Source organism: Macaca mulatta, chromosome 9 (genome assembly GCF_049350105.2).
Source record: "Macaca mulatta isolate MMU2019108-1 chromosome 9, T2T-MMU8v2.0, whole genome shotgun sequence".
In the NCBI taxonomy this organism is placed as follows: Eukaryota; Metazoa; Chordata; class Mammalia; order Primates; family Cercopithecidae; genus Macaca; species Macaca mulatta.
The window spans coordinates 88,893,256-88,911,285 of NC_133414.1; the positions used below are offsets into that span (position 1 = coordinate 88,893,256).

At 41.8% G+C, this 18,030-nt stretch overlaps 1 protein-coding gene and 1 pseudogene across 44 annotated transcripts in view; both read left to right on the plus strand.

The window, feature by feature from the left end:
• The window catches only part of RHOBTB1 (Rho related BTB domain containing 1), a 144,733-nt gene that overhangs the window by 77,896 nt on the left and 48,807 nt on the right, over positions 1-18,030 (plus strand). For 42 of the 44 annotated variants that reach the window (XM_028853345.2, XM_077945083.1, XM_028853337.2 and 39 more), the window contains 2 exon segments: positions 12,950-13,151; positions 13,514-13,617. Coding sequence is in view for 26 of the 44 variants with exons in the window: in XM_028853337.2 (XP_028709170.2) it covers positions 12,960-13,151; positions 13,514-13,617 (296 nt within the window). In the remaining 18 variants the exon portion in view is untranslated. 44 annotated transcript variants of the gene reach the window in all.
• Positions 11,570-11,723, plus strand: LOC114670259 (U2 spliceosomal RNA; annotated as a pseudogene).

The following is an 18,030-nucleotide window of genomic DNA, read 5'->3' on the forward strand; positions in this document are numbered from 1 at the left end:
TAGAAGATGAGAAGATACAATGAGATTCTTATATAATTTGTCATTGATATGTAAACATCTTACTGAAAAAAATGCATAGATTTGGAGCCTTCCATTGTTTTTCTCCTCCTCCTTCTCCTCCTTGCTTTTCCCTGCTCCTTCCTGTTTTTTGTAGTGGGAACATTTTGTTCTATTAAATCACACTATGCTCCTTAGTTCTTCAGGAACACATACCATATTAATCCATTTTCACATGGCTGATAAAGACATATCCAAGACTGAGTAGTTTGTAGAGAAAAAGAGGTTTAATGGACTCACGTTCCATGGGGCTGAGGAGGCCACACTATCATGGTAGAAGGTGAAAGGCAGACAAGGAAAAAAATGAGATCAAAGTGAAAGCAGAAACTCTTTACAAAAACATCAGATCTTGATCAACTCACTATCCCAAGAACAGTATGGGGTAAACCACCCCTCATGATTCAATTATTTCCCACTGGGTCCCTCCCACAACATGTGGGAATTAGGGGATCTACAATTCAAGATGAGATTTGGATGAAGATTTAGATGCAACCATATCACATACTATTCAAGAGATCGCATTTTGACAGTCAGTCTCTTTTTTGTCTTTGGTCAGTCATCAGTAAAGACAAAGAAAGATTGTCTTTACGTCTGTATTTAGAGAGAGCTTCTTATGCTTGACCTGTACCTCACTAATTAATTTTACAACATTTTCAAGTCTACTGTGTACTGTTGCCAGCATGGCTTTCAATTTGGTGACCTTATATTTCATTTGTACGTGGTCTTTCTTTATCTCGTCCCATTACCTACTTATAATTTCATCTACTATTAGTTTATAAATGTATATTATCTTCTTTTACATGATTAAGTTCATGAATCTGATTTTTGAAGTTTTTATTCTGCTGTTTTATATAGCACATTTATCTAAGTGGAAGACCTTTCTTCTGTGCCTTTAGGTAATTGCTTGTACACGTCTATGCTTCAGGGTTTTTAATAGGTCATGTGTTGAATGGTCTCTGTTTACACTATCCATACACAAAAGGATTCACAAAGGCCAAGGATTGAAGCATATTCCAAATGCTTGAATAACCATAGGCTCTGTCAAAGATCAAGGTAGGGCTCTCTGATAGCATTCCAGGAAATCACCCAGTTCCAGAGCAGACAAGCAAAGGTACTCAATGTAATGTGAGCTGAGAGAACCTTTGAGGATGAATGAATTAAGGACAACAGTGAGGAATGTGACCATGGAAGTTACACTAATGTTCAGTCTTAAGAGGCAGCACCCCCTCACCTGACTCCCTCTTGCATTAACCCCACAAGACCAGTCAGTTCTGTCATAGGGTCAAAACTGAAAGGGTCTGGTTGAGTGGGCTGGAGGAAGCAAAAGCAGAATAGAGAGCATCTTTTTCCATACTTTGTTCTCTCTACCTGGTCCATCCTCAGCAAGGGACAGTCAGCAAGGTTACTCCATGCTGATAGCAGCAGGCTGGTTTCCTACTGGAGCCACTAGGAAACCTTCTTCCTCCACCCTTCTTTCTTCACCGTTGTCCCAAGTCAGTGTGGCTCTCATTACTCCAGATAATGGGCATCTGTGGTGAAAAATGTTTGCCTACTTCCTGGGCCAGTTCTTTTCCTTGTGGATATGGCAGTCTGCTGGTCATCAGTGACGTTCTCACTTGGCTCCATGGAAGTGAATTTGGCAGAAATCCTTCAAGTTTCTGGTACATGGTTACTTTTTACCATTAATTTCTGGTACTGTTGTAGAGGCTGCTATCTGTACAGACTAAGGCTACTTGCAGTGAGATGATGGTAGAGGAGGGTTCAAGGCATCAGTGCCTTCATTGCCATCTTGTCTTTTTTTTTTTTTTTTTTTTTTGAGACAGAGTCTGGCTCTGCCGCCCAGGCTGGAGTACAGTGGCCGGATCTCAGCTCACTGCAAGCTCCGCCTCCCGGGTTCACGCCATTCTCCTGCCTCAGCCTCCCGAGTAGCTGGGACTACAGGCGCCCGCCACCTCGCCCGGCTAGTTTTTTGTATTTTTTAGTAGAGACGGGGTTTCACCGGGTTAGCCAGGATGGTCTCGATCTCCTGACCTTGTGATCCGCCCGTCTCGGCCTCCCAAAGTGCTGGGATTACAGGCTTGAGCCACCGCGCCCGGCTGCCATCTTGTCTTGAAGTACAGCTAATTGCATTTTGTGATGTGGTTCTTTTGGGCTTAGTCTGAACGCCTTTATTCAAGACTCACTTTCATGTTAGTGATAAATCATTATCCATATGTAATGGGTACATGTGCCTCTCTTTTTCCTTTCTTTTCCAGCCAAGTAGTGACTCACCAAAAAAAGTTGAGAATCCCTTGAATTAGGATATTTAAGTCTAAAAGTGGATGAGAACTTTATGAGACTCTTATATGTAAATATTATTAAGATTTATAAATCGACTCTAGAAACTGGAACAAAATAAACAAGCACTCATTTGTTTTTCTAAATCCAGTCCAATCCTAAGGCCCTCCTGTCTGCACATATTGGGACTCTCCTCCCCACCACCACCTTCCCATTTGGTGAAAGGGTGTGGTCCTTGGTCTCTGGTGGTTCCCATGGTTACTGATGCACTTCCTGTCAGGAAGCAATGGTTGGTGCAATGCCATCTGTCAAACACTGCTCTTGTGATGGGCCACACAGATGTCCCTCGAGGTGTTCCTCTCACCAACTGCAGGCTTAGCCACACACTGCTGCTTTCGAGGCCACAGAACTTAATGATCAGTCACCAGAGATAGCTGTGTGCAAGTTCTCTGCCAGCCCCAGGTGGAAGGTTTTCTAAGAAAGGTGGAGTGGCTGTATTTTTATATTCAATTCAACAAACGTTTATTGAAAGCTGCCTATAGGCCAGGCACTGTGACAAGATTTGAGGATTTAAAGATGAATCACAATTTCTGTTGCCAAAAATGTATAATCTCGGTGGGGTAGAAGTGGAATGCATATAAACATAATAATCAGTATTACAAATCAGAATTTGATAAACCCCCTTAGAGACTGTGCAAAGGAAGGATGTTTGCAGTGTGTCTTCTTCCAGAATGTAACTTGAATCTGTACTTGGCTGCATCTCTGCTGATTCTGCTCTGTCAGAGGCACCATCCTTTCTCTCCTGGAGAACTTAGGGTTCCTCACCATTCCTCTGCCATTGCACCCCTGCCGACATGGCATGTTCTCTGTACATACAGCAGTCTCAGTGATATTGGTGATTCCTTTAAAAAGCAAATCAGGGTTGGGTATGGTGGCTCATGCCAGTAATCCCAGCACTTTGGGAAGCCAAGGAGGGAGGATCACCTGAGATCAAGAGTTCAAGACCAGCCTGGCCAACATAGTGAAACTCCATCTCCACAAAAATACAAAAATTAGCCAGGCATGATGGTGAGTGTCAGTAATCGCAGCTACTCAGGAGGCTGAGGCAGCGAATCACTTGAACCCAGGAGGCAGAGGTTGCAGTGAGCTATCACGCGATTGCACTCCAGCTTGGGCAACAAAGCGAGACACTGGCTCATAAAAAACAAAAAAAAGCAAATCAGGCCTGTAATCCCAGCACTTTGGGAGGCCAAGGTGAGAGGATAGCTTGAGCTCAGAAGTTCAAGACCACCCTGGATAGCATAGTCAGACCCCCATCCCTACCAAAAATACAAAAAATTAGCCGGGCATGGTAGCACATGCCTGTAGTCCCAGCTACTCAAGAGGCTGAGGTGAGAGGACGGCCTGAGCCCGGGAGGTAGAGGTGGGGGTTGCAGTGAGCTGAGATTGTGCCACTATACGCTAGCCTGGGTGACAGAGCAAGCCTCAACTCAAAACAAAACAAAACAAAACTTTAAAAAAAAAAAAAAGCAAATCAGAACCTACCACACTTCTGCTTAAACACTGCAGTGGCTTCTCACTGCATTTAGAATAAGATTCAAACTCCTGAATATGGCCTGAAAGGCTGAGTATGATCTATCCCCACCTACTTTTCTAACCTTCCCACTTCCCCACTTCCTCTCCCTCAGGCTCTCCAGGCCTGTTTCCTCTCCCATCTCTTGACTGGGCCCTTCTCATTCTCCAGATGGCCCGAATGAGGCCTCTTCAGAGAGGTCACCCAGTCTGCCCCTTCAGGCTTCCCATCCATTATTTTTTCTCAACATCCTTTGGTTTTTTTCAAGGAACCCCTCAAATTTGTGATGATGTATTTATCTGTTTAGTTGTTTCTTTCCACCTGACTGCGAACCACCCCCGGCTTGCTTTTCACTGTACACCTATAGGCCTGGCACTCATTCAGTGCTTAGCATATAATTTTTAAATTAAGACTGCCTTAGTCCCACAGGTGGAGAATGATTTCAGCAGGTGAGTTAAGGGCACGAGGAAGGGGCCTTTGAGCAGAAGTAATGACATAGGCAAATTGTCAAAGGAGAGGCTCCCTGGTGTATTTGTAGAAGAAAGTAGACCCGTGTGTCTGAACCCAGCACAGTTCACTTATGATGGTTTTGAAATCCGCCCTGGAATTTTCATGCATCTTTAAAATTTTTGGTTTAGTTTTTCAAAAAATAAATGAAGTCTTTTCTTTATATTTTCAATGAGGGCAATGTTTATTAAGAACAGCACATAAGGTAGAAAAGAAGGTTGGTTTCTAATCTTGGTTCATCTCCCCAACTGACCTTGAGTTTTAAAAACAGAGAGAGCACGCTCTTGTGTGGGTCTCCACTGTCATAGAGCCCTGGTGAGAATCATGAGCAGATGTAGTAAAAAGTACTTCTTTCATATCAGCAGGTGGTTCTGTAGTATTTGCATCCATAGACTTCTATGCAGCATCCTTTCTGTTACTTACTCTTTTCTTTTTTAATCAAAACAGTCCATTGAAAAAATAATATTGATTACAACAATGAAATCTGTTGATTTAAATGGTGGAACACAATGTTATCCTGGAGATATAATTCTGTGAAGTTTTGATTCAGGGAAAGTCCAACCCAGCCCTTGCATCTCTTTCCCAGCTCTGGATCCATTCTTTATTCCAGCTGAGATGTTTATTTTATGTATGAAACAGCTCCCATCTACCTACAACTGCTGATTAAAAGCTCAGAATAATGAAATCTGCTCCGTCGAAACTTGACTGTTGGCTATAGTTATTATGCAACTCTTAACATTCTTCTTTTGTTCCTGTCAATAAAATAAAATTCTCAGTTTTTTATTTCAGAGCTAACTCTTCAAATACACTAAAATTTGTTGCACTCGTATTTTCTAATGGCTGAGCTGAATTACTTCTTAAAGTTAAGATTATATGCTTTTGGGAGGAATAAGAAAATGTAGTGTCTGTGCAATAGCATCATTCAGACTGTCTGTGAACAGCTAAATGGAGATAAGAGTACAAAGGTCACTCCATGGGCCTTCAATTTTTGTTTTTAAGCAGACTGCTCACCATACCTTGATAGAAATAGCAAATATAGGGCCAGGCGTGGTGGCTCACGCCTGTAATCCCAGCACTTTGGAGGCCGAGGCGGGTGAATCACCTGAGGTCAGGGAGTTTAAGTCCTGACCAACATGGAGAAACTCCATCTCTACTAAAAATAAAAAATTAGCCAGGCGTGGTGGCAGATGCCTGTAATCCCAGCTACTCGGGAGGCTGAGGCAGAATTGCTTGAATCTGGGAGGCAGAGGTTTGTGGTGAGCTGAGATTGTGCCATTGCACTCCAGTCTGACAACAAGAGTGAAACTCTATCTCCAAAAAAAAAAAGGAAAGAAAGAAAAAGAAAAGAAATAGCAAATATAACAAGAGACATAGCGTAAATGATAAGATGCAGCATATCCCAATGCCTGGATGATTCGCAGCAATTAGGAGACCCCTAGTGGGGTTTCTTAGTCAAATGATAACTCTTTTCCTACCCACTCATCTTGATTTCTGAGTTTCTCATGTTAGAGGAGTCTTGCACGCTTGCCTGAAATCAGTTAGTGGCCCTACGCTGAAGGGCGCCTATCTGAGCAAACAAGTACATCAGCCACAGTGCCCTGAGTGATTGAGTTATGGGGGCAGAACTCTAGAGGTCTTCTAGGTGTCTTGTAAATGAGGGAGTGGGCATGCACCGAACTTCCTGGGAGTCTGTTTCATAAGAGAGGGACAGAACATCATGAAGGTCATCAAGGCAAAGACTGAAGGTTGGGTTGAGGTACCACCAAAGGGAGGTGATGTGAAGAGAAGACCAGAACAACTAAGGTCACATTTGGCTCTGTCCCTATTTTTCCAATGGGTGGCCCTCAGAGAGAGTCACCATTAAATTAGGGGACCTTTGGACCAGAGGGGTAGTCAAGAAAGGCTTTGCAGTAAAAGGGTGTTGTATAAGCATATGTTCCAAGCACTTTAGCAAATAGCTGTACCCCACAAACACTTGATGATTTGTTAAGTGTATGAAAGGGGCATTTTGAAGGTATAACCAACACACACACATGCAAACAAATTCACAAGCTACCATTCCATGATTTGTTAATACAGGAAAAATATGTGTGTATGGATGCGTGTACATTTGTTTTTGTTTGTCGTTGCTTCTCCTAGAACTCTTTATTGATACAGAGAAAAAAATAAATTAGTTTATGAGGCAGAGGATTGTTAGGAAACCTTTCCAGAGGAGGTGATCTCTGAGTAAGGTTTTAAGGAATGACTAGAATTTGCAAGACAGACAAGGAATGGAAGAGGGTTGGCAAGAGGGAGTAGTGTGTCTGTAGGCACTGAGATAGTGCTACAGGGTGAATGTTCGTATCCTCCCACAATTCATATGTTGAAGCCCTAACCCCCAATGTGATTGTATTAAGAGGTGGGGTGTTGGAGAGGTAATTAGGTTTGGAGAAAGCCATGAGGGTGGAGCCCCATGATGAGATTAGTGTCCTTTTAGGAAGAGGAAGAGACACCAGAGCTTTCTGTCTCTGCCTGTCATGTGAGGACATCACAGGAAGACAGCTGCCTACAAGCCAGGAAGAGAACCCTCACCAGAACCTAGCCACACCAGCACCCTGCTCTCAGACTTCCGGCCTCCAGAACTGTGAGAAATGAGTTTCTGTTGGCTAAGCCACCTAGTCTTTGGTATTTTGTTATGGCAGCTGAAGCTGACTAAGGGGGTAGTTAGAAAAGCTTTTTAGAGGGTATTAGGAAGGCTTTTGTGACAGAGCTGCCACAGTAGGATATCTGAATAAGGTTTTAAAGAATGAATAGAATTTGCCAGGCATACAAGGAATGGAGGAGAGTTGGCAAGAAGGAAAGGTGTATATAAAGGTAACAAAAAACATTTAGAATTTGAGAAAGTCATTTTGTGTGGCTGAAGTGTGCTACGTTAGTTTCTTATTGCTGCTGTAACAAACTATCAAAACTTAGGAGCATAAAACAAAATGTATTTTCTTATAGCTCTGAAAATCAAAGGTCTGTCATGGGTCTCACTGAGCTTGAAGTGTTGGCAGGCTGTGTTACTTTGGGGGGCCTAGGGGAGAATCTGTTGCCTTACCTTTTCTAGCTTCTATGGATCACATACATTACCTGGCTTGCAACCCCTTCCTTCATCTTCAAAGCCAGCAGTATAGCATCTTCATGTTTCTCTCTGACTCTGACTTCCTGCCTACCTCTTCCACATTTAAAGGACCACTGTGATTGTGTTGCACCCACATAGATAGTCCAGGATAATCTGCTTATATTAAGGTCAGCTGACTAGCAACCTTAATTTCATCTGCAACCCTATTCCCTCATGCCATGCAATGGAACATATTCACAGGTTTCACGGATTCCATGGACATATTCAGGGAGGCCATTATTCTGCATACCACATATACAATGCAAGACATTGAGGGTGACCGTAAAGAGTAAAGATGGCATGACCCATCAACCCTAGGTGGAAAAGATCATCCATTCAAAAGGGACCATCATCTGACATTTAAAAATAAATAGAGGAGTGAAGGTACTGGAGATTTTCATAAGGTATAATGGGTGTGTTTCTGTTGACTATTGGTTCATAAACCCAAAACTTGGTGGCTTAAAACAGTTATGATTTATGATTTCTCAAGATTCTGAGGGTTGGCTGGTGATTCCACTGCTGGTTTCACCTGGGCTCATTCATAAACTACATTCAGCTGTAGGGTTGGCCGAGCTGGAAGGTCCAAGATGACTTTGCATTATCTGGCACATAGTGACAGCCATTGGCAGGGCTGCCTCAGTGGTTTTCAATGTGAATTCTCATCCCCTGCTGGGCTAGGCCAGTTTCCTTACATGGCGGGCTTGTGGCAGCATTCCAACAGCAAGAAGGTAGAACTGCAGGGCCTCTGGAGACCTAGACTCTAGACCTCATGCAGCATCACCTCCACTGCATTTTTTTGGGCCAAGCAGTCAGAAGCTTAGCATTAATTCAAGAGGAAGGGAAATAGATTTCACCTCCTGATGGGAGTTGCTGCTGTGGCCTTATTTCATCCAGCACAGGCTGTACAGGTAGGAGTTTTTGTTCTGAGAGTGGAATTTTGAAATTTGGGATTTCAGAGGTAAAATCTTTCTGGATGACAACAATATCCAGCACGTGTCCAAAAGGAGATGGATGGCTCAAGTAGAATGTGGTAAAGATCACTGGCACTGAAGGAGAGAAGAAATGGTGAGGCTAGGATATGGGCTGCACCATCCTGTGGGCCCAAGAACACTGTGTGGGCAGGGAGTGTGGAGGAGTGGCATGAAATCCAGGAGATGACAGCAATAATAGCAGGCAGGTATGAGATGATCAGACCAGATGGGGTGATTCTGTAGACCATGAAGAGCATGATCACGCTTTTCTAGGTCAGCCATGTGAGTGGTGGGGACCAGAACTACTCCACCATGCCTTTAACTTCCCCACCTGCACGGTCTTGTTTATTTAACAGTTTTTCAAATAAACTTGTCCCTTCTAATTTCTGAATACTGTGCAAGTGGATTCATCAGGTATTGGTGAAAATATGAAATAACGTTCAAGTCAGTTTTGAGTAAGATGACGGAACTGCCATGGTAGCAGATTACCAGTGTCCATTCTTTCAAGCTTTTCTTTTTTTTTCTACCTTCCTTGTCTCCTCAGGTATGTATCTAAGTATGAGAGGGTCTCCACATCGATCAGCAGGATTTATAGTGGTGACATTTATTAATAGTGTTAAATGAATAATACTTATTACTCTCATTCTAGGTAAATAAAAATCAGAAACCAGACAGTCATTATCCAGATGGTCCTAAGAGTACACTAAACCACCAGAATGCTAGATATGAATAAATTAGAGCCTGTAACGAGTGGAGAAGGATAAAATTGCATATTTTTATAATTACTACCATAATATAATGTTTCTGTGTTTATGTGTAACAAATGAACAAATGATTTACAACAATGCAACTGTAGCATGAGTTTCCATCCTTAGCTGTGACTTCACATTCTTAAAATGCTTTTTAGAATACCACAAGAGACATTTCTATTCCAAATAAAAGATTTTCAGTATTTGGAAATTCAGTGAATGCTTCCTGGAAATTCCATATCTGCAGCAAGTGATCTGGGCCATGAATATTTAACTCTGCCCGGCCTTTTATTTTCCCTTACATATTATCCATTTCGCACAAGGGTCAGCACCTTTGGCAGTCACTTTGGTCTCGAGCAGACTGTTAGGGATTAGAGGACCCACGGATGTTATTCTCACCTTTGACACAGAAATTCTTCTTAGGACTACTCATGAAATGTGTCTAAAAATAAGTGAAGTAATGATAGTTTTTGTAATCATAGCCTTAATACGAAACTAGAAGGGCTTCTGTTAACTCTCGAAGTCATCTTCAGTGAAAGCGACATAGCCATTTCATCAGTGCTGCTATGATTCAACTTATTTGGGGGATTCCTTCTTGGGGGCTGCTAGCAGGGCTAGTTTGCAAGCCTACCAGAAAATCAATTCTGTATTATTAGTGTCCTATTCTCCGTTTTTACCAAGTCTAAACATTCTCCCAAATTTTAGGGATTGGCTCTATATGACATTTATCTATCAAAAAATAAATAAATAAAATTCACCCTTAAAAGAGTAAGGTTTCCCACCACTGAGGACATTTAAAGTAATGAACCTCCATTTCCAAAGTTGTGAGACTCCAACTAGAATCTGTTTTTCTGATTCCAGCTACTACCCCATGCTAATGTAACCAGAAACTTCTCAAAGGGTGTTAAGTATTACCATTTTTATTCTGGAATTTAGAAATGCCTCAGGCAAGCATTTTTAACACAGCTTTCCGACTCTATTATCTTTTCATTAACTGTGACCTCTTCCCCGCCCTCTCCACACCCAAAACTTTTTCTGTCTTCTTTGCTTAAGATCAGCTATACCACATCTTGTTTCTGTGTTCTTTCATTTTCAGTGAGTTACTGTTTGGTTAATTCTTCCAAGTTGTATCCTTTTTATAGAACTTTGTCATTATTAGGTTTATGAGTTTGCATCTAATTGTGGCCTTCCACCTGACTCAATTTTGTCATCTGAATGCATTTGTCTTCAGTATCATGATTATAATTTTTGAAACCATCAGCATGTCAGATACTGCACTGAGGACTTAATTCATCAGTTTACATAATCCTCACAACAACCTTAGGAGATGAGTATCATCATGATTCCCACTTAACAGATGAGGAGACTGAGGTTCAGAAAGTACAAACAACTTGCCCAAAGTCCAATGACTGGAAAAGGGGGGAGCTAGGATTCAAACTCACATCCTTCTAAGGCAAGGTTTCACAACCGCAGCCCTGTAACGTTTGGGGCTGGGTAATTCTTTGTTGTGGGACATTGTCCTGTGCACTGCAAAATGTTTAGCAGCAGCATCTCTGATCTTCTACCCACTAGAAGCAGAACTCCCTCCACTAACTGACAACCAGACACGTCTCCAGATACTGCAGAGTGTTCCCTGGGATTTGTTTAGGACCCGCCAATCTAACACCAAATTCATGCTTTTGCTATGTTACACTGTTAGACGGGTAACTAAGAAAACCATAGAAGTTTAAAACTAAATTTGCAAGAAATCAATTTTAGGAGTCACCATGCCTGGTTGATCATCAGAATTGGAGATTTTTAAAGACTCCTTTTCCCCACCCAGGATGTTCAGGATAAGTATTTGTCAGGCGGACAGGTATCTGACTGTTTTAAGCCTCTCCACGGTGTAGGAATTACAGATCCAATCCTAACCTAAGCACACATCTGTTCCTTGAATCACTCTACTCCATTCCTGCCAAATCGTTCTCCAGCCTCAGCTTTAACACGTCTTGTGATGGCGTTACAGTCGACAGTTCCATACCCTTCACTTTCTGAGACAGCCCATGTTCCAATAGTCGTAACTGTGAAAAATAATTCTTCTTAATATTCTTTCTCTATATCCCTGTCAATGCCCTTAATCTCATGTTATCCAAGTTATTGTTTTTCTCAAATCAGATGAAATAAATAAACACTTGAGTCCCAATTATGTATTAGGCTTTACTCTGAACAGTTTTTTACCATAGCCATTAAAATCTTTACTGACTCCTTAAAAATGACTGTCCACCCACTTTTTTCAGTTTAACAATGGACTTCCATTGCTTGTCAGCCTTTTGACTAAGATCAAGTGTAGTATCTGTTCTTATTACAATAGACTCCCTCGAAAAGGCAATTATAATTAATTAAAATATTAAACTCATACATGGCTGGCCTGCTACCCAGCCGCTACTGGTAAGCAGTCTGCACCCCTGTTTGTGAAGGGTCCTGTCCCTGGGGAGACCAAGCTGGCAGGTGCTTTTTTTCTTCCTCTTGGCCTCTCATCAGCAACCCTGTTTAAACCTTCTTGGATGATTTCAGGAAGATTCCAAAGTAACTCTCCTGGTAAAATTATTCTTTGCCATATGTTCCAGATTTCTTGATGAAAACACGGAAGATAATTTTTTTGAATCTTATTATGGGCCCTCTTAAGAATATCTTTTTTTGTGGCTGGGCACGGTGGCTCACGCCTGTAATCCCAGCATTTTGGGAGGCCAAGGTGGGGAGATCACTTGAGATAAGGAGTTTGAGACCAGCTTGGTCAACATGGCAAAACCCCATCTCTACTAAAAATATAAAAAGTAGCCGGGCATGGCGGTGGGCACCTGTGATCCCAGCTACTCAGGAGGCTGAGGTAGGCGAATCGCTTGAACCCAAGAGGCAGAGGTTGCAGTGAGTGGAGATTGCACCACTGTGCTGTAGCCTGGGCGACAGACTGACATTCCATCTCTCTCTCTCTCTCTCTGTCTCTGTCTGTCTCTGTCTCTCTCTCTCTTTCTCTCTCTCTCTCTATATATATATATTTTTTAATGAATTTTGAATTTGATTTAATACAAATAAATATGTTAATTTGATTAAATTTAGACTTACAGTTTACTCTTCTTTGACGTCAGGTAGTCTTTCAGCCTGCACTTTTGATTATTCTCTAAGTCCCCATAATAGTTTTGAACCTATAGAAAACTGCTTTTCAACAACAGATATTGGCTAATGGGCAATATTGTGATGAAGCAGATGCTAGCATTGCCAAGGCTGCCTATTGCCCCAGTGTTGATGTTTAGCCCTACAGGTGACCGGACTTGCTAGCAGGCCAACGTGAGTAGCCAGTAGGCTATAAATGTGTGCCAGCTGTCCCGACAGTGGCTGAATGGAGTTCCAGTAGGCAGGCTGTGTTTAGAGAAAACCAAGAAGAAAATAACATGTTAACGGGAATAAACCGTTTGGGGTCAAAATAACAGTCCCATGTTTTTGTACTTGTGTGAGATATAAAAAGAAAACTTGAGTGTCAATTAGGCTTAGTATGAACTTCCAAACATTCTTGCCCGTGCTTGTGCACCTCCAAGGAAGTGGCTGGATGAAGGCAAAACTCCCCGAACATCTCACGTCTTCGATTGCTCTGGAAAGCCTTGGTGTCCTTACTGCGGTGTTCGCTCTCTCCTTCCAGAGTTTTATAAATGGACGCTGACATGGACTACGAAAGACCCAACGTTGAAACCATCAAGTGTGTGGTCGTGGGTGACAATGCCGTGGGAAAGACGCGCTTGATCTGTGCCAGGGCGTGCAATACCACGCTCACGCAGTATCAGCTGCTGGCCACCCACGTGCCAACCGTGTGGGCGATTGACCAGTACCGCGTGTGCCAGGAGGTAAGATGCACAGAGTGTCTTTAGCATCCCTAGGGCACATCATTGCTGGTTACCAGTCTGATTTTTTCAAGGAGGAGCGTGGGTAAATTGCACATTCAAAACTAAACTAACCTTTTTAGTGCCACAAAAGAAAACAAAAGTAAAATGCAAACCGGAGACTATGGCTCTGGGTATCCTGAATGAGGGTTGAGACAGGTGGTTCCAAAAAGGGAATTAAGACTTAGCTTAAATCCCATTAGATAGAATAAGGAAACTTAATGCAAGTGAATTGAGGGGCACTGAGGGTGCTGACTTGAACATGCTTCTCCTAGGGAACTTCTTACTGACACTGAGCACAGATGCTGTCTCTCTCTCTCCTGCAGGTCTTGGAGCGTTCTCGGGATGTTGTTGATGAAGTGAGTGTTTCCCTCAGGCTTTGGGATACTTTTGGTGATCATCACAAAGACAGACGCTTTGCATATGGCAGGTAAACCAAGACTAGTACAGTGCGGTTGAGCTTGAGTGCAATTTCCTTTTCAAAACCAGCAGCTGGTTCACAAATCAACAAAAACCACATCATATGGCCTTGAAATGTGTTGGGTTCTGCACTGTGTCTAAGAAAAGAAAAAAGAAAAAAAAAAAGAATGGTATTGTTTCCTGAAGTCAAGAAAAGCAGCATGCCCTGCCAATGAGGAAGTACTGTGTTGAAAACAAGCAGTGGTCAAGCTGGAAGGTTTGCTAGATGAGGATTCTGTAACACCCTCCAACTGCAGGCTGCTTTGATTGCTGGTTCTCTGAGTAACACTTCACTTGCCTTCTGTTAGAATGTTTTATGTTATTTTGGCACTCAGTCACCCTACTTCAGAAGGACTCTTTGGTCTTTTCATGACCATATTGGCAGAGTCTAATGTTATTTGCTTTGGGTTTTGTGTTATCTGAAAAGTCTGTTATTTTTATTAGAAGGTCATTTTTAAAAAGAAAGAAAAACATCCCTGAAGTCCTTTGCAAGACATATTTCCAAAATGAACGGAAACACTAATGTTTATTTTTTATTTTTAAAAAAAGGAGAAAAAAATCTAGTAATGGGAAAACTCCTCTAAAAGGACATTAATATGGGTAGGAAGATGGTCAAAGTGCCTTAAAATATTTAGCAACCTCTGCTTGCCACCATAACTTAACGTCTCTCTCAATGAAAGGGTTATAGCTATTAAAATCTGGATTAGTGGAGACTTTTTTTTTGCCACTTAATTATAAATGAACACATTTCATTTTAAGTGTAGAATGTAGATATCATGGCCTTGTTGTCTCTTCTTAACATTAAACATCATGTTACCTTACAGGATTTTATTAGTTAGGAACTCCAAGCACATGAATTACTCCTTGGTATCGAGATAAGCATTTCTGAAGATTCTTCTATTTCTCCAAGCCAGTAGCTCTCTGAACAGACTTTTATTGTCATTTATCTAAGTGGCCTAAAATAATGAATAAACTGCTGGAAGAGTTTGCCCTATTCCTAGGAATTATTTCACACACTGAAAGAATCTGTGACTTAGACCACTTTTTTCAAGGGGACTCAGAAAGAGAGATATGGAAGCAAAACACAGTTTTAATGTCCGCTTGGTAACAAGGACTTTTGAACTTAATATCCGACATCATAGATAGTTTTCTTTTCCTTGAATTTCCTGGATTTTTTTTTCTTCCTGTAATGTTCTTGATTGTTATCTTAGTTGCCGTTTTGCTTTTTTCTTTTGGCCAATTGTTCTACATGTAAAAATAACAATTATAAATGAACCTGCTTGTAACTGCTGGGCAGTCAGGTTTGTAACCCCTGTGGTTTTGAGGAAGCTTGATTTGATGACTTTAGGCAGTGTGAGGATAAATACAATAGATTTCAAAGGACTTTTTTATATCCCCACTTCTAAAACGGTGTTGTGAAAATGATGAGCCTGATGATGAGTTAATGGAAATATTTGGGTTTAGACTCTAGAAACTATTTCAACAGCTCAGTGATTTGTTGCCACTAGAAATGTATGCATTTGTCAATACCTGTGAAAAAAAAAATACCACAGAAAAAAAGAGAAAACAACAATGAAATGTATTCATTTCAAACAATGAATTTTAACATGACCCCTCAGCGTAAAGCTGGTGCGGTGGTAATAAAAGGGCTGCTTCATTATTTTGTGAGATTCCTGCATAGCATTTATTTAATGGCACAATGGCCTTCGTAGATCCACACTGGGCCCTGTCCAGCTCCCTGACATAGCTGGAGTCATTTTACAATACAACATGCCATACCTGCGTGTGTGTTCCCTCCCAACAAAAATAAGCTGCTCTTTCCTGTGACTCCATCAGTTCAAAGTGCTTTGTTCTGCTCCCTTGTCTGTAACATTTGGTTCTGTCAACTGTAACCCATTATCCCTTTGGTAGAAACAGGAAGTGCTCCCCCAAGCCAACTTTGATTCTCTGAGGAACATAGAGGGGCTTCAGGAACACTCCCGTGTTTCTGGCCACGTTCTCCTTGGGGCCTCACTTTGTGTGCATGTTTGTACCTTGTATTTCCTCTGTCTTTTCCAATTCCTCACAGCCTCCAGGTGTCTTGACACAGACCCCACCTCTAGTTAAAGAACAAAAACCAGAGCTGCTCTTTCTTGCACTCCAGCATCTTTCTGTAAATGCTAAATATGTAAGATCACATTGACGTAATGCCAAAAAAAATTACATTTTTATGGAAAAACCTGAGAGAAGTAGTTCTTTTATTCACTCTAGGTCCCTGACCAGTACATTTCCCTGCTCTGAGAGAGCTGTTTAATTTCTTAATGACTTCAAGTTTTACCTTTATATCATTCGTGAAGGCGAGGAATCATAATTATAGCTTCTGACAATGTTTGTTTTGCAAACCTGTTTTGTGACTGACATTTTTACTATACTTAGTGAGAATTACAATTCAGTGGGATGTACTCAGACATAAACTTTGAGGCATGTGAAATACGTTCCCTATACTTGGAAATGTATTTGAGACCTTTTTAGAATAATTAATTTGATTCTTGTGGTGACAGTGAGAGAAGCCAGATTTAAACCAACATGTCTTAGACCTTGCCTTCGGTTTCCTCTGCTTCATAGCAAAAGATAGTTAATAAGTTGCCCCTCAAACATTCTTTGGCATGGACAAGCCATAGTTTGCAGAGAGGATTCTGTGGGATGAGGAGTTGTCAGTGGTAGGCAGTTGGCCAACTTGAATTTGCAATGTTCCTGATGTGGTATAACCACAGTGTTATTGCTCTCTTATGATTTAAATGGAACTATTCTACCCATTTTTTGCCAATTAGAATAAAATCTTCAATTTATCAAAAACCTGCTGTGTGCCAGTCAACACATTAGGTGTTTTGCCAACATTAGTTAATCCTTTCAGGAACTATAGGAGGCAGAGATGATCTTGGTGCTACCATTGAGTAAAGGGTTGAGTTCTTTTACTACCATAAATTTTCCCAACAACTGAGTCTCAGAGGCAGATTCAAAGTCACTCTGCCTGACTCCTGGCTCTCACTCTTTCCACTGTGCCAAGCTACCTCAACCTACTGGGACCCTACATTGGTGAGCTGGATTTCTATTTGCTCTTTTGGATTTGTGCAAAGATTGGAACTAGAAGAGATTTCAAAAGGTCATCTGGTTGACCCCATGTCTTCAGGAAGGGAAATCATCCATCTATCCAAAAAGAAGTATTGATAGGAGCCCTTCTATTCCATGGAGATGAAGGAAACAGAGTAGCATGAGCATTGTAATGCTCTGCACTTTGAAAACTGTCGACCCTCTCTTCTCTGGAGTGAGTAACTCCAGCTCTCTTATGGCCTTTTTCCCACCACCTACTTTATATCCACTTTTGGATGAACTTTTAAAGCTCTTTTCTGGATCTTTTAAAATGTCAGGAACAAAACCGTACATAGTAACCGTGACTTTGATCAGCTGCTCGTTTTTGGCAAGGAAAGCTCCTCTTCTTAAAGGGATGTCGCTCAACTCAAGAGTTGTCTCCTGGAGCTCTTATGAGAATGAAATGTCCACATTTAGGGACTTAGCACTGAAAATATAGACAAACGGGATGGGCTCTGCCTTTATCAGGAATCTGGCCCTTCAGTCCCTGTATTAGTCAGTTCTCACACTGGTAATAAAGATGTATTTGAGACTAGGTAATTTATAAAGAAAAAGAGGTTTAATGGACTCACAGGTCCATGTGGCTGGGGAGGCCTCACAATCATGGCAGAAGGCAAAGGAGGAGCAAAGTCACATCTTACATGGTGGCAGGCAAGAGAGAGAGCATGTGCAGGGGAACTGCCCTTTATGAAACCATCAGATCTCATGATACTTATTCACTATCATGAGAATAGCATGAGAAAGACCTGCCCTCATGATTCAGTTACCTCCCACTGGGTCCCTCCCATGACATGTGAGAATTATGGGAGCTACAGTTCAAGATTTGGGTGGGGACACAGCCAAACCATATCAGTCCCTTTTGTCTAGTCACGCACAGGTAAATAATTACAGATTCTATTGGTTTTTTTTTTCCCCCTATAAAATTTCCTTCATTGATCTGCCTGCAGGTCAGAGAACCTCCAGACACTGAATAAAGCCTATGTTGCTGACAGTGATAACAACAAGTACAATTTAATCAGGGCGCCCCATGCGCCAGCCCTGTGCTACGTGCTGCACGTGTCCTGTCCTGCTTCATTCTTGTGGCGAGCCTGCAAAATAGGCTCATTTCACAGTTGGAGAAACAGGCACAAAAAAGGGCCAAGGTCAGACAGCCTGGACAGAGTGGAGCTGGACTTTCCTCTTGAGTCTGTCTGACTCCAAAGCCCACATCTTCCCCATCCACCATGCTGTTGTAGCTGGTGATGATGATGGATGA